General features: G+C 38.6%; 1 protein-coding gene across 2 annotated transcripts; it reads left to right on the top strand.

Moving 5' to 3' along the window:
• The first annotated feature begins 500 nt into the window (after window positions 1-500).
• Window positions 501-14,683, top strand: COMMD2 (COMM domain containing 2). 2 transcript variants are annotated; one of them, XM_023215410.3, is made up of 5 exons: window positions 501-726; window positions 813-890; window positions 1,612-1,694; window positions 2,235-2,408; window positions 9,032-10,158. In XM_023215410.3, exons 1-5 carry the CDS (start codon window positions 660-662, stop codon window positions 9,164-9,166), a joined length of 537 nt encoding a protein of 178 aa, XP_023071178.1. In that variant the 5' UTR covers window positions 501-659; the 3' UTR covers window positions 9,167-10,158. The 2 variants fall into 2 exon arrangements, with proteins under 2 accessions (XP_023071178.1, XP_023071177.1); XM_023215409.3 differs by lacking the exon at window positions 9,032-10,158 and adding an exon at window positions 11,443-14,683 and having other exon boundaries at window positions 552-726.
• Window positions 14,684-15,358: the final 675 nt, after the last annotated feature.

The raw sequence follows: 15,358 nt of genomic DNA, 5'->3' as shown, positions 1-15,358 counted from the left end.
GTAGGTAGAAGGATGGGCTTTGCAGCAGGTAAGTGAAGGATCCAACCCTTTCCTTCTAGCTCTGTCACTGGCTTTGTCATATAATCTCTGGAGCTTTGTCTCTTTATCTGTAAAAACAAAGCCATGGCTGTTGAGGATATTAACTGAGATACATTTAAGATAACATATACAGAAGCTCTGTGGAAACTATTAGCTTTATAAAAGTGTCAGTTGCTGGACTTGTCTCTCAGTTTCCTTATCTCTAATGGAAATTATAATGGAACCTACTTCATAGGGTTCTTGTGAACTCCAAATGTATTTAATAAACGTAAGAGCACTTCCTGACACGGTTAGTGCTTAACAAATGTGAGCTATTGGTATTAATGTATGCTCCACGAGGGGGCGTGTCGGATTTGAAACACCTTTTCATCTCCCACAGAGCCTAGCACCTTGCACCCAGTCGGCGCTCACTACATCTTTGCGGGATGATTTACAAAAGGCAGAACGTTCTGACCTTAGCCTGCGCCGCAGAGGGCGTCCAAGTGTAGGGCGTTAGTTCGTAGGCCGGAACCCAAAGCTCCGGACGCTGCGACGCCGGAGCCTCTAGGCGCCCGGACACCGGCGCCGGAAGAGGGGAAGGCGGGGTCCGCGCTGCCGGGTGAAATCGTAGGACCGTGAAGATGCTGCTGGAGTTGTCCGAGGAGCATAAGGAGCACCTGGCCTTCCTGCCTCAAGTGGACAGCGCAGGTCAGCGGGCGTGGGGGCGGTGTTCTGTGGGCTGGGGAGGAGGTCAAAGGCAGCGCCCGGCACTCAACAGCCTTCTTTCATTGCAGTGGTAGCCGAGTTTGGGCGGATTGCTGTGGAATTCCTGAGGCGCGGCACAAACCCAAAAATCTACGAAGGCGCTGCCAGTAAGAAGGGGAAGGGGACGGCTCCGCAGGCTGCCAGGGCGGTTGCGATCCATTCCCTGTCTCCCGGGAGAGAAAAGGATTATTGCGACTCCTAGGATCTTGTTCCGATTGTAGTAGAATAAAACCAGCAGAGCTCCTCAGTCGGGGTGCAAATCCTGCCCGTCTCTGAAGTAGCTGTGAGATTGTTAAAGCTTCTATTAAATCCGTTTTCTCATGGTAAAATGTACATACGTAATACCACCTTACTTTCAGAAATGCTGAAAAGTATTTTGTATAAATATACCAAAGTCTGTGGAATAGCTGGGTCAACTGTAAATATGCAAGCATTTGGTTATCATTATTAGTTGTTCAGATAGCCGCTTCTGCTAAAAAAGTGTTGTTTTCCCCTGCGTAAGAGGCAGTCTCTGGGATTAAGTCAATCCCTGTCGAGTTCCTCTTCCGCCAGACTTGAAGGAGCTACGCTTTCAAGAGAAGGGCTACGCACCTTGTACTAGTCTCCACAGTACTGCGTTTTGTTAAAAAGGTAACATGGTGGGAAATACCAAAGGCACTTGGCTGGGAGTGGAATGAGAAGGAACATGAACCTCTGGCCAACTTACTATTTTTCATGCAGTGTTTGAAAACATGTAGTAATAAATAGTGTTTATTTTTAAAGACAAATATGAACAAGATAAATACCACAGTAGTAATTTATTTGCTTGTTTTCACCGTTCTTTCTCAGGAAAACTGAATGTGAGTAGTGACACTGTCCAGCATGGTGTGGAAGGATTAACGTATCTCCTCACTGAGAGCTCAAAGCTCATGGTAAGTGTTTCTCTGGACTGTTTTGTATTGCCTGGATTTTTAAGAAAAGTCTGGTGTACTCTACATCATAGTCCTGGCAGGTACCTGTGTATTTTAATAATGTTGTTAATGGTTTATAATCAATTTTTTGAAGACATACCTAAAAAATATCATATACTATCTACTGATACGAATACCTCTTGCTGGTATAAATAGCTAGTATAGAAGTACCTCTAATTCTGCGTGTTGTTAAACCATTTGTGTATCCTAAGAGGAGGGAGACTGTATTAATATTTTGTTTGCATATCAGCAGTATCTGGCTTGATGAAGCATAGGAAGGGAAACTGGGCATCTTAACAATTCTTTCCATTTTATACTTTAATAAAGTACTTTTATGTATCAGTAACTTGGATTTTGGAATGGTGAGCAGTGGTTATCTTTAAGGAATGCTGTTTCTTTTACTAGACAGTAAATTAGAGAATATCATATTCTTTTGTGTATTTCAAGTATTTTAGTTAGACAGAGATAAATTTTGATGTTCTTTAAACTCAATTCACTTAGATTTCTGAACTGGATTTCCAAGACTCTGTTTTTGTTCTGGGATTCTCTGAAGAATTAAACAAATTGTTGCTTCAGCTTTATCTGGACAACAGAAAAGAGATCAGAACTATTCTAAGTGAATTGGCACCAAGTCTTCCCAGTTATCATAACCTTGAATGGCGACTAGATGTACAGGTATAGTATTTTTAAAATTAACTTGACGTAGAATATAAGAATTATTTTAGGTTTGTGTCCTGCTTATTGGATTCTTTACCACCTTAACTAAGGTCCAGTTTGAAACTTTGTTTTTTAATGTTCATTTTTAGGACATTTCACAAATAGTTCATTTCTTTTATTTTCAGTGTATTCAAATCAGTTTAATTTGCAAAATTTGTAAGAAATCGGTTATTTTGGAAAAGGAGATGGTTATGTAGATTTTTTAGGTTGGTGCCAAGATGTTTAAAAACTTTTCTGTTTAAATTTAACAGATGTAGAAAAGTGCACAGGTCAATGTACCACTCAATGAATTATCACATGGTGCATTTAACTGTGACTTATACCCCAGAAGCATCCTCCTTGCCTCCTAACTAATTACTGCCCCTTCCCTCCTTTCCAAAGGTAACCAGCATCCTGACTTCTAACACAAATTACATTTACCTGCCTTTTAACTTTGTATATATGGAATGACTCAGTAAATATTCTTCTGTACCTGGCTTCTCTCACAATATTACTTTTGTGAGATTCATCTTTCAGTTGATTTTAAAGTCACATAAACAAAAGGGTGTATTCAGACCATTGCTTCTAGTCCTTTATTAGGCAGAGAACGATAAGTTAGTAGATGTGTATTGAATGCCATCTATTTGCTGATTAGAGCTGTGCTAAATGCTTTGAGACACAAAAGAAGTGTAAAATACTTTCAACTGGAAAAGATGGTATCACTTTGGTTAGGGATATTAGGTGTTCTCAAAATAACTAGTAATTAAAGGGGCTTATAAAATAAGGTTCTTGATGGGGAAAGAAGAATGTAATTATATAAATGAAGATGACAACTGTTTAAAAAAAAAAAAACGACAACAACAACACGTGTAATTGTGTGTATGTGCTGCCATGATCCAAGAAAGCTTCCAGCAAAAGGAAGTGCAGTTTCAGAAGGATGAATGAATAGAGAAAATTAGGGTAAATATTCTTAGTAGAGAAGGCAGAATATGTTGTAAAGACCCACATGGATATGGAAATGACATATAAATATGTATTACAGTGCACTTGTTTTCAAATTTGACTTCATATTGGAATATCCTGGGGAGCTTTACAGAAATTCTGATGTTTGTGTGTAATACCCAGAGATTCTGATTTATTGGTATAGAGTTCGGCCTGAGCATCAGGATTTTTTAAAGCTTCTTTTCACCCAGGTAATTCTAATGTGCAATAGTTTGGAAACCACTGTTGTAGTGGCTTCTTCTGATTCAAATGGAGGTAATGTCCAAATAGGTTATAGAAAGTTGGTTAGAGGGATTTAGATCTGACATAGCAGACGATAGGAGGCCCTTGTAGATATTTGGATAAGAGAGTAACATTAAGGCCATGTGCAATGGCTCACGCCTATAATCCCAGCACTTTGAGAGGCCAGGGCAGGCAGATCGCGTGAGGTCAGGAGTTCGAGACCAGCCTGGCCAACATGGTGAAACCCTATCTCTACTAAAAATACAAAAATTAACTGGGCGGGGTGCAACATGCCTGTAGTCCCAGCTACTTGGGAGGCTGAGGCAGGAGAATTGCTTGAACCCAGGAGGTGGAGGTTGCAATGAGCTGAGATTGTGCTGTTGCCCTCTAGCCTGGGCAACAAAGGGAGACTTCATCTCAAAAAAAAAAAAAAAAGAGAGACAGTAACCTTAAAAAACAATCATGTAGGGAAATTAATCTAGCACCCTTGGGCAGAGAATGAAGGTGGGAATTCAAAATATGAGGAGCATCAGGCCTTTACACATTATGTTCACTCTATATGAAATGCTTTTTCTGCTTTGCTACTACTTCTTGACTTGACTCTTTCTTATCCTTGTAAATCTCAGTTTAAATCAGGGCTCAACAAACTATGGCCTGTGGGCCAAATCTGGCTTGCTACCTATTTCTGTAAATAAAGTTTTTTTGGGATACAGTCATGCTCCTTTGTTATGTATTATTTATGGCTGCTTTCAAAGTACAAGGGCAGAGTTGAGTAGATGTGCCAGAAACTGTATGGTCTGCAAAGCCTAAAATATTATCTGGTTCTTTATAGAAAGGGTTTATAGAAAGGATGGCTGCTTTCAAAGTACAAGGGCAGAGTTGAGTAGTTGTGCCAGAAACTGTATGGTCTGCAAAGCCTAAAATATTATCTGGTTCTTTATAGAAAGGGTTTGTGCTCTAAATGAAGTCTCCCTTTGGGAGAAATGCCCCCTGCCACTAGACACAGTTAAATTTTGGTGGCATTTGTGTTTTCTTTTCATGACGCCTGTGCTTCATCTTTTGGCAAGTCATCTCACTTATATGTACCTGGTTTTTCGTTTTTTTGTTTTTTGTTTGACTAAACTGTAAACACTGGGATAGCAGGGACCATGCATGTCCTATATCTCTTTCTTCAAAGCCTCAACATCTCCTCCATGCTCCACATGCTTAGCTGTTGACCTTGCTTCCAACTTGACAATAAAAGAGAAGCAAACAGAAAGAACTCCCACATGCACCTGTCACCACATCTTTCAGCCTGTATCAGGACCCATTTGCTCCACTTGTCTTCTCTCCTGTTCCTCTTGATGAAGTGCCCATGCTCTTATCTAGAGGCAGCCTTTTCCCTTGTATACCTCAGTCCATCCGCATTTCCCCCCATGAGGACATAGTTCTAGCAATTATTCCCTCCCTTACCTGCGTCATACTTGGTTTGCCTCTCCCTTCTGCACACAGTCAGAAACCCAGTCTTGACTCCATGTACTCCTCCTCCTGCTGCGCCATTATTTTGCTCCTCTTTATACTAAGACTTTTTTTTTTTTTTTCAGACAGTCTCACACTGTTGCTCAGGCTGGAGTGCAGTGGTGCGATCTCCGCTCACTGCAACCTCTGCCTCCTGGGTTCAAGTGATTCTCCTGCCTCAGCCTCCCAAGTAGTTGGGATTACAGTGGGATTCCAGGTGTGTGCCACCACGCCTGGCTAATTTTTGTATTTTTAGAAGAGATGGGGTTTCACCATGTTGGCCAGGCTGGTCTCAAACTCCTGACCTGAAGTGATCCACCTGCCTCGGCCTCCCCAAGTGCTGGGATTACAGGTGTGAGCCACCATGCCCGGCCTACACTAAGACTTCTTGAAAGAGTTGTCTCTCTGTTTGTATACTCTCTCTCCCTGTCATCTCTTAAACTTTTCCTAATCAGACTTCATAATCTTCACTCTACTCTCATAACTTACTCAAGGTCATTGCTTTTTAGTTTTTATGCCATTCTGTTTATTAACGCATTTGTCACAGTTAGTCACACTTTCCTACTTGAAATACTTTCTTTAGTTGCCTTCTGGGAAATAACTTCCTCTGATTCTCATCCAACTTCACAGGCTCCTCTTTCTCAATCTCCTTTGCTGATTCTATCCCATTGCCCTTTAAACATTGGGATGCCCCAAAGGTCAGTTCTGAGTCTTCATACCTTTTCCACTTACATTCTCAAGCTGGTTTCATCCAATTTGAAGTCTTAAATAATCCCCATATTCTTGGGATTCCCAAATGTATATCTTTAGTCTAGAACTGTCCTCTAAACTTGAGAGTCATACAGTTGAAGCCTATTTTCATCTCCACTTTGGTAATTTGATAAGCATTCAAATGCAGTGTGTTCCAAACTGAATCCCACCTTCCTTACCCACTGATATGGTTTGGTTCTGTGTCCCCACCCAAATCTCATCTTGAATTGTAATAATCTCTGTATGTCAAGGGTGGGACTAGGTGGAGATAATTGAGTCATGGGAGCAGTTTTCCCCATGCTGTTCTTGTGATAGTGAGTTAGCACAAGATCTGCTAGCACAAGGGGCTTCCTCCTTCATCTGGCATTCATTCTCTCTCCTGCCACCCTGTGAAGAGGTGCCTTCTGTCATGATTGAAAGTTTCCTGAGGCCTCCCTAGCCATGTGGAACCGTGAGTCAATTAAACTTCTTTTCTTTCTTTTTTTTTTATCTTTTGAGATGGAGTCTCACTCTGTCACCCAGGCTGGAGTGCATTGGTGCGATCTCAGCTCACTGCAAGCTCCACCTCCCGGGTTCACACCATTCTCCTGCCTCAGCCGCCTGAGTAGCTGGGATCACAGCCACGTGCCACCACACCCAGCTAATTTGTTTTGTATTTTTAGTAGAGACAGGGTTTCACCCTGTTAGCCGGGATGGTCTCAATCACCTGACCTTGTGATCTGCCCGCCTTGGCCTCCCAAAGTGCTGGGAGTACAGGTATGAGCCACCGCGCCCGGCATTCTTTTCTTCATAAATTACCCAGTCTCGGTTATTTCTTCATAGCAGTGTAAGAAAGGACTAATACACCCCCTCCCTGCTGAAAGTGCTCCTTCCATAGCCTCTCCCATCTCAGATGGTACATCCATTCTTTGAATCACACAGGCCAAAAATACTTGGGCTTTTCCTTGACTCTTCTCCTTGCCCGTCATCTAGTCCATCTGCAAGTCAGTTTCTTAAAAAGGTATCCATAGTCTGACCACTTCCCTTCTATGGTCTGAAAAAAAAATTAGGAAATTTCACACCAGAATTATAATTTTTAGCAACTTTTGAAAAATTAGAAGTTCAGGCAGCGCTAGAACCACACTCCCACATGGCCTTAATCAGTTCAAGGTAGAGTGAATTTTAGGTGGTGACAGCTTGTTTAAGTTGCAGTCTCTACAGTAGGTGAGGATGTGGGCCTAAATCTTGGATGCCGGATTAGTTGAAATCACATATGAGAATGATTTCTCTGACATCTGAACTGAATCTCATTGGATGCTCATGGCTAATAGAAATAAAAGCCAGTAATTAAGCGTGGTTTTAGGAAAAACAACCACTAGCACAACACAATGTCACTGAAAGTAAGAGCAACATTTAAGAATAGCGGGATCATCAGGGGAGTAAGAGTTAAGACAAAAGCCTTAGGATTTGGACAGAAGAAAGATGTACCTGTCTTACTGTATCTTCAAATTTTACACTTGGGATAGAGTGGCTGGCAGAGAGAGAGAATATCCCATTGTCATGAGCATCTTAAGGTATGTGCAGATAAACAATTAAAAAGATAATCTGTTATGTCCTATTAATCCATTCTTGCTTCTACACATCTATTCAGTTATCAAACCATTTATTGAATGTCTAGTGCGTGCTAGGCCTTGTGGACATAGCAGTGCTTGCCTTTAAGTCCTCACAGTCTTACAGTAAGAGGGAGACCAAAAAATAAAATTTCATTAGAAATCAGCAATTATAATCAAGTGTGATGAGTGCTTGATAAGGCATGAACACAGGATGTGGTATAAGCCAGACTGTAGGCTCCAGGAGGGCAAGTATTGTGTCTTGTTCATTACTGTGTGCCCAGCACAATACCTAGCATATAATAGGCATTTGGTGCTGAATAGAAAGAATGGGTGGCAAGGGCAGTTAAGTGGCTTCTTAAATTATTTATCAGATATTTCTTGTACCCCTAACATGTGCCAGGTATTGTGGATACAGCAGAGAACAAAACACAGTTCATCCTCTGGGGGACTTCATAAGCAGCAAGTCTTGTGGGGTTCGTGGGGGAAATGACTGGATAAGCCTTTATATTTAGGTCCTTTCACAATAACCCGGTGGAGATATGGGGATGGTCATGTATGTGGCTCAGCGGTAATTTATCTTGTAGATCTTTACCTGTCTCTTGTGTGCGAATGTCCCCTGACTTTTGGGGTACAATAGGCTTTAATAGTTCTTTTTTTGGCTTTATTAATTTGCTTTGAGTGTGTCCATTATGAGGAAATTTTTGCAAGTTAAAATTAAGAAATTGAATTTTCTAAAATTAAACTCGAGAGCTCATTTACCCAGTGAAATGAGTTTGAATCACTGCACTATTGGTAGGACTAGTACAGTTTAAGTTTGAGGGTGTACTGAATGAATGTTGCTTCTTATGGAGAAATGCATTTAAGGGCTAAAAAAGCTACTACTCAGAGCTCATTGAGTTCCTCAGCTTATTTGTTGAAACCATTGCATAGAATTTTAACTGGAGTGGATTATTCTGCTCATAGAGAAAGGCAGATCAGAGAAGACTAGCTAAATGTCTAGGAAACTGGTAACTACATACGGCGCCTTTCATGTTTAAGTAACTGACTTGTCTCATGGAGACTGGTAGTGATGGACAATTACCACCTAATTATTGTGCAGTTACTTATGGGAATCAAATTAATCATCATAGCTTAGTGTCTAGTAGGAACATTTCCCCAGACTTAATAAATTGCCAACACAATTGATGTCCTTGTTAATAGCATTAGTAACTGAACGTACCACCATCTGAGACTGATGCCGGAAGATGTTCCTTTTAGGGCCGGTCCATTTACAACTACTTCAAAGCATTCTTTTCCTGTCCTGCCCACATATTGTTTGCTCTGAGGCTAAACAGAGGACTGAATTCTTTTAGGAACTGTAGCTACATGAAACATAATTTATGTATCCTGTTTTCTACTTGATGTTTTTTGCCAGAATACCCTTTTCAGTGCCTTTGAGATATGGCCCTTCAAAGTAAAGGTTTTTTGATTTTTTTTCTAATTTGCATTGAAATAAGACATTTTATTTTAAACTTGCTTTTATTGTTGTTATGTTTACAGGGAGGAGGACAGAATCTCATCCCCAGTAAAAAAAAAAAAGTCTGTATCAAGAACTTTGTGGGCTACTGTTCTTTGTCCTGTAGTACTGTCATTCAACTTCTTTCTGAGAAAAATGTCTTACTAGATGTTTGTTAGAGATGTTATGTAATCTCTTTTCTAGAACTGTTAAAGAATAGTATAGATATTTGTATAGGTATTTAATTTAGGTATGTTGTCTAAAAATTGGAGGATAGTGGCTTTTAAGTCTTTCAACAAAAAGTCATGGCTTAATTACACACCAAATACACTCAGTCCCAGTCAGTGCAGTCCCTGTCTTGTCAGTGTAAAGGAAAAACAAATATAAACAGAGCATAATTGAATAAATAAGTACTGTTTTCAATTATCATATGTATAATATGCATATGTGTCATAATCTATAATTATCTGTACTACAGAGGTGATCTTAAACTGGTACTTTAGCCTGCACATACCTATTTTATGTTTGGGGACCGGCTCACCCAAAGGGATTGACGTATTGTTTGCAAATTACTTGGGGACATTACATTTCAGCCTTGGATCAGTATCTTGGGTTCTTTTGAAAGCCCAGGTTACCTAGAATTATTTGGAAGAAGTTACTAGTCAAAATATTCTATGTTACGGAATTAAATTAATCCTGAAATCTCAGATTTGGATTTGTTATTCACTCGAAAATCTCTTCAGGTTGGAATCTAGTCTTCTTGATGACTCCATATTTTTGATAACTTTTTTGCTTTCTCCTATAACAAGATGTTTCGGGCTCATCTTGTACAGTTTCTTACCTAGACTTCAAATCAGCTATTGCTTTGGATAATCCTGGTACCTTTTAATGGAGAATCTAAAGATTGAAATGACCTTCAAGTTGGTCGTTGTTGGTAGTTTTGGGTTTTCTTCTTTTAAAAATATGTCAGTAGTACTTATTTTTTAAATTTGGAATGTGTTATACAAATGAAAGGTTATAGATATCCAGTTTAAAGAATAATGATAAAACAAATACCAGTACACCCACCAACAAGCTTAACAAATAAAACCAGTACTTTTGAAGAACCTGTAACTTCTCCCAATTGTAACCATTTCCCAGCCACCTGGAGGAAATCATTATCCTGAATTTTCTGTCAATCTTTTCTTTTCTCTTTTTTTTTTTTTTTTTTTGAGACGGAGTCTCGCTCTGTTACCCAGGCTAGAGTGCAGTGGCGCGATCTTGGCTCACCGCAGTCTCTGCCTCCCGGGTTCAGGCGACTCTCCGGCCTCAGCCTCCCAAGTAGCTGAGGCTACAGGCGCACGCCACCATACCTGGCTAATTTTTGTATTTTTAGTAGAGACAGGGTTGCACTCTGTTGGCCGGGCTGGTCTGAAACTCCTGACCTTGTGATCCACCCACCTCAGCCTGCCAAAGTGCTGAGATTACAGGCGTGAGCCACCATGCCCTGCCCCGAATCTTTTCTTTATAGTTTTTTTAAAAACATAAATTTTGTCACGAAACTGTATTTTTTAAACTTGCATGTATTCTGTGACTTGCTTTTTCAACATTTTTGTTTCTTCTGTGATAACCCATGTTGCTGTAGTTCATTTCTTTCCTCACCATTTAGTAAGCAATTCATTATGTAATTGTTTGTGGTTTATCCATTCTGTTGTTAATTAATATTTGAGGTATTTCTAATTTTTGGTTCTTGGAAACATACTATCATGATTAAATATATATGTGTAAGAGGTTAAGGTATATGCCTAGGGGTAGAGTTGCTGGTAGTGCACATTGTTTTCCAAAGTAATTTTCTCATCCCTTACCAGCAGTGGATGAGAGTTCCCATTACTGTCCCTTGCAGTGCCTGGTATGGACAGGTTTTTAATTTTTGCTAGTCTGATATTTGTAAAATGGTATTTCATGTAGTTTTACTGGCTATTATCCTGATGTTTAATAAAGTTGAACACATTTTTCTATGTTTATTCGTTTGTCTTCTGTAAAATGCTTATTTAGATCTTCTGTTTATTTTTATCTTGGGTTTTGAGGTTTTTTCTTATTAAATGAGAGGAGTTCATCACACATTCTGGATACTATCTTTTTTTGGTTATATGTGTGTTGCAAAATATCTTCTCTTGGTTTATGACTTGTTTTTTTACCAACTTTAGGTATCCTTTGAAGAAAATTGTAGTTAAATTTACCAGTTTTGTCTTTATGGTTTGAGCCTTTTATATCATGCTTAAGAAATCTTCTATACCATAAAATTGTGTATATATTCTCATTATTTTCTTTTCAAAGGTTTTAAAATTTACTTTTCATTTTGAAGTCTGTAATTCATCTGAAACTTAATTTTTGTGTATGGTTTAAGATAATTATAAATATGTACTCAGCACGGTTATTAAATAGTTACTGTGCTCTTATTTCATTTAAAATCAAGCTTGCAAGTAGAAGTCTCAGGCAACAGATTAAACCAGCAGTGACTATAAAGCTACACCTTAATCAAAATGGGGATCACAACACCAGAGTTCTACAGACAGACCCAGCCACCCTGCTCCATTTGGTTCAACAACTGGAACAAGCACTGGAAGAGATGAAGACAAACCACTGTAGGAGAGTTGTTCGCAACATCAAGTAGTTACTAGTTTTAAGGTTTTAATTCATTTGAATCACTTTTGAATTGATGATATACAGCAATTACTTTTCAAAGTTAATTTTTTATTAATTCATGATGATAAATACATAGTATTCCTCAGTATCTATTCCAAGATACTGAGGTCATAATCAGAAGCTAAGCTGGGTGCAGTGGCTCATGCCATTAATCCCAGCACTTTGGGAGGCTGAGGTGGGCGAATCATGAGGTCAGGAGATGGAGACCTTCCTGGCTAACATGGTGAAACCCTGTCTCTACTAAAAATACAAAAAATTAGCCAGGTGTGGTGGCACGTGCCTGTCAGAGTCCCAGCTACTCGGGAGGCTGAGGCAGGAGAATCGCTTGAACCTGGGAGGTGGAGGTTGCAGTGAGCCAAGATTGTGCCACTGCACTCCAGCATGGGTGACAGAGCGAGACTCCATCTCAAAAATAATAATAATAAAGTAAAAATAAAAGTAAAAAATAATCAGAAGCTAAAGTAAAGTTCCTTTCCTGGTGCTAACTGTGGTTATCTTGACACATTAAGATGTATTTTGTATTTTAAGAATCTCATGCTCTACCAGTGGAACTAGCCAGATGGCCATTATTTTGTATTTTAAATATGTAAATAGGATTGAATCAACTAGAAATGAATCTATATGTTCTGTATATATGCATGACTATCTTGTTTTTGCTACTTCTTTTGACTGCTTAACTTTATTATTTTCCTCTTTATTGATCAAATTTGAAAATAAAATTCACAATGTAATACTATTACTATGCAGAATTTTCTAAACAGTTCAGTATTTTTGACTTTTAAAAACAGCCCACAATGTTAGTAGCCACAGAATATTGAACATCAGTATGATTTTTAATGCCATATTGTTATAGGCAGTTTATTCATTTTTCTTTGTATGTAAAGATAAGTATTTATCATATTGCCTACGTTTGAGTGATCGTGGTTAATTAATTGGCTTAAATAGTACTCAAATTTGTGTGGTCATCTATTGTGTTTTATCAAGAACTAATTTTTCCACCATACCCAAAGCATCTAGGAGACACTCTGTCATTTACATTTACAAATCATGGAAGCAGAGAAATATAATCAATTCTTGATTGTCCTGGATACAAATTATAGTCACTTTTAATAATTTGAATAAACTATGATGAGGAAAGGAAGACTATGTTTATTACATTATAGGCAACTATCCCTTCTCCCTTACAAACTTGATTTATGTTTTGTTTTATTTTTTAGTAGGGAACCAAAAGCTTTCGGCCTGAAAAACTCAGATGCTGATTTGTCAGGTCAGCCTGAGAGAGTGCAGAGACACAGAGGCCGACTTAGGGAGAAGAATTGTATGGAAGCGTGGAAATGAGGGTTCAGTCTTAACTATGTATCCAAGACCTTATCCTGAGAGTCTTCATGGAGTAATCTAGAAAGGGCTGTAGAAGCAATCAGACTCTAAACTGCACTCTAGACTTTTTACTTTGCCTCCTAAGAATTAGGGATTTTCATGTCAGAGTGATACCATGTTGCAATCTCTTTAGAGAAGAGAGAGCCTAGCGGGGAATAGGCCAGTGGAAGAAAAGCATACTTGAAATGGCTACCCATTGGTCCCTGCAGGCATCCAGGCCACCCTTTTCCTGTAGGTATATGTTCTGCTGTTGTAAAACAACTATATTATTAGATGTCAGCAAGCTATAATCAGAAATAATTTTTAATTATATTGGCAACTTGATTAATGAAACTCTCATATATACAACCTCACAAACAAAAGGAAACTTTATCTATTACGTGAAATAGTATCATATGTCATTGGGTTTAAAAGCAACATGCCTGCAAAGCTTATATGATAAAAAATATTTCTGTGAGGCTTTTTATTTGTCCACATTTGATGGAAGATAAACATGGCTGACCCCAGCCAAGACTGAAACAGCCCTTTGTCTTCTCAGAACAACCTATCTCCAACTCTTTGTCCACTGTTCTTACCCCAATTAAAACAAGAAAACTTGCTGATCCTTAATTTTTATCAACCTCCCTTGGCCTCCTTTCACCGTACTCCATTATTCCTTCTGCGATGTTCTACCTTCTTCACCTTTTGAGACCAGGGTGAGTTGGGAGCAGTTTGCCTACCTTCTTTTAGAATCTGGGGCTTATCTTTTAGTACAAGCCATTGAATGAGCCTCTTCCTTTTTTTTTTTTGCTCAAGCATTCCACATCCTTGTGGACTCCCCTGCGTTGTTTGTTTTATATAACATTTGATATTTGTTGTAGCTTGTATATGAACATAATTTTCTGTAGAGGTAGTCACTGTTCTACTCTCCAATATGACCCAGGTTTCTTGACTCTGAGTAATGCGCCTTCTATTACTATCTAAATTTCTATTGAAGCTTTTTGGATTATGAGTATGCTGACTTTTCACGATTGGCTGGTGCATGTTTAGATTTAAATGTCATATCCTTCATGTCTCAAAGCCAAAATAATAACATCTAGTCTCAGAACAGAGCTGTGAGCACATGCCAATATATGTGTCACAAAGTCTACATATGTTACATTCCTTGGAAGTCTCCTTAAATGTTTCACAAAATGTCAAAAAGCTTGTTTTGTTAGAGATTGGTCACATTTAAGACAGTAAACGGGAAAGGTGGTGAAGATGCTATAAGAAGATGCTGTATCTTGAGAATTGAAAAATGAGAATCTGACATGGTTTGAAAAACCATGAAGGGTGTGTATAAAGGATGCATGTGTAGGAGCCCTTAAAATTCATAGCAGTGTGTGTCCTTTTAGCGTTTTAATCTTATGAAGAGTTTAAGAGATAAGTCTTCGGAGTTGGACAAAAGGATTTGAATTTAGTTTCTGTGGCTTATTATGGGTCCTTGATAAATTCTCAAAGCCTTTTTTGTTGTTGTTGTTCATCTCTAAATAGGAATATAGGATTACCTACCATATTGGCTCATAAGGACTATATGAGACCATGTATATAGAATGTTTAACATAGTACCAGGCTTTACAAAGAACTCAATAAATGTTTACCATTATTGAAATAGTTTTGTAGACTGAGGATCTCATTATTTTATAGTCTTGAGTTATGTCCTGTATACTCTGTTAAAGAAACTGGGAAAAAATGCTAACTGGTTTCTGGGTGGCGGAATTATGACTGTTTCTTTTCTTTTTTAATTTCTATAGTAAGTTTGAATGACTTTCATAATATTTAGGAAGAAAATATTAAAGGAAAGAAAAATCGGGGAATTAAAATATATTTTTAGTAGATATTTTTACCCAAACTTAATTCTTACAATGATAAACACATAGTTTACCAGAAAACTCAGCTGTTCAAAACTACTCAGTCCCTGAAGGACTCAGGTAAACAGGCTGAGGGTTTTATATATAGAGTGCTCTAGAGTTTCCTTTTTCTGTCTTTTTTTTTTCTCCATGTTAGTGAAAGAAACATGGGAATCTTAAGACGTTAAGCCATTTCTCCTTTTCTAGGTAATATTACTTCTAAATGGAGAATTGTTTGTGTTGTTTTTCATCTCAAATGAAAACAGTATTTCTTTGTAGATTTTCACATCCCTTATGGTCAGGAAGTTCTGTCAGCTGCTATATTAAAGTCCTCCTGCTATAATTTACTCAGTCTTCTCTGTACTTACATGAATTTGATTAAGTCTCTTCCAGAGTTTCCATAATCATAGATTACTCTCACATCTTTCTTCCACCAACGGT

The sequence above is a fragment of the Piliocolobus tephrosceles genome, chromosome 2 (genome assembly GCF_002776525.5).
Source record: "Piliocolobus tephrosceles isolate RC106 chromosome 2, ASM277652v3, whole genome shotgun sequence".
In the NCBI taxonomy this organism is placed as follows: Eukaryota; Metazoa; Chordata; class Mammalia; order Primates; family Cercopithecidae; genus Piliocolobus; species Piliocolobus tephrosceles.
This window is presented reverse-complemented; position numbering and strand designations above follow the sequence as displayed.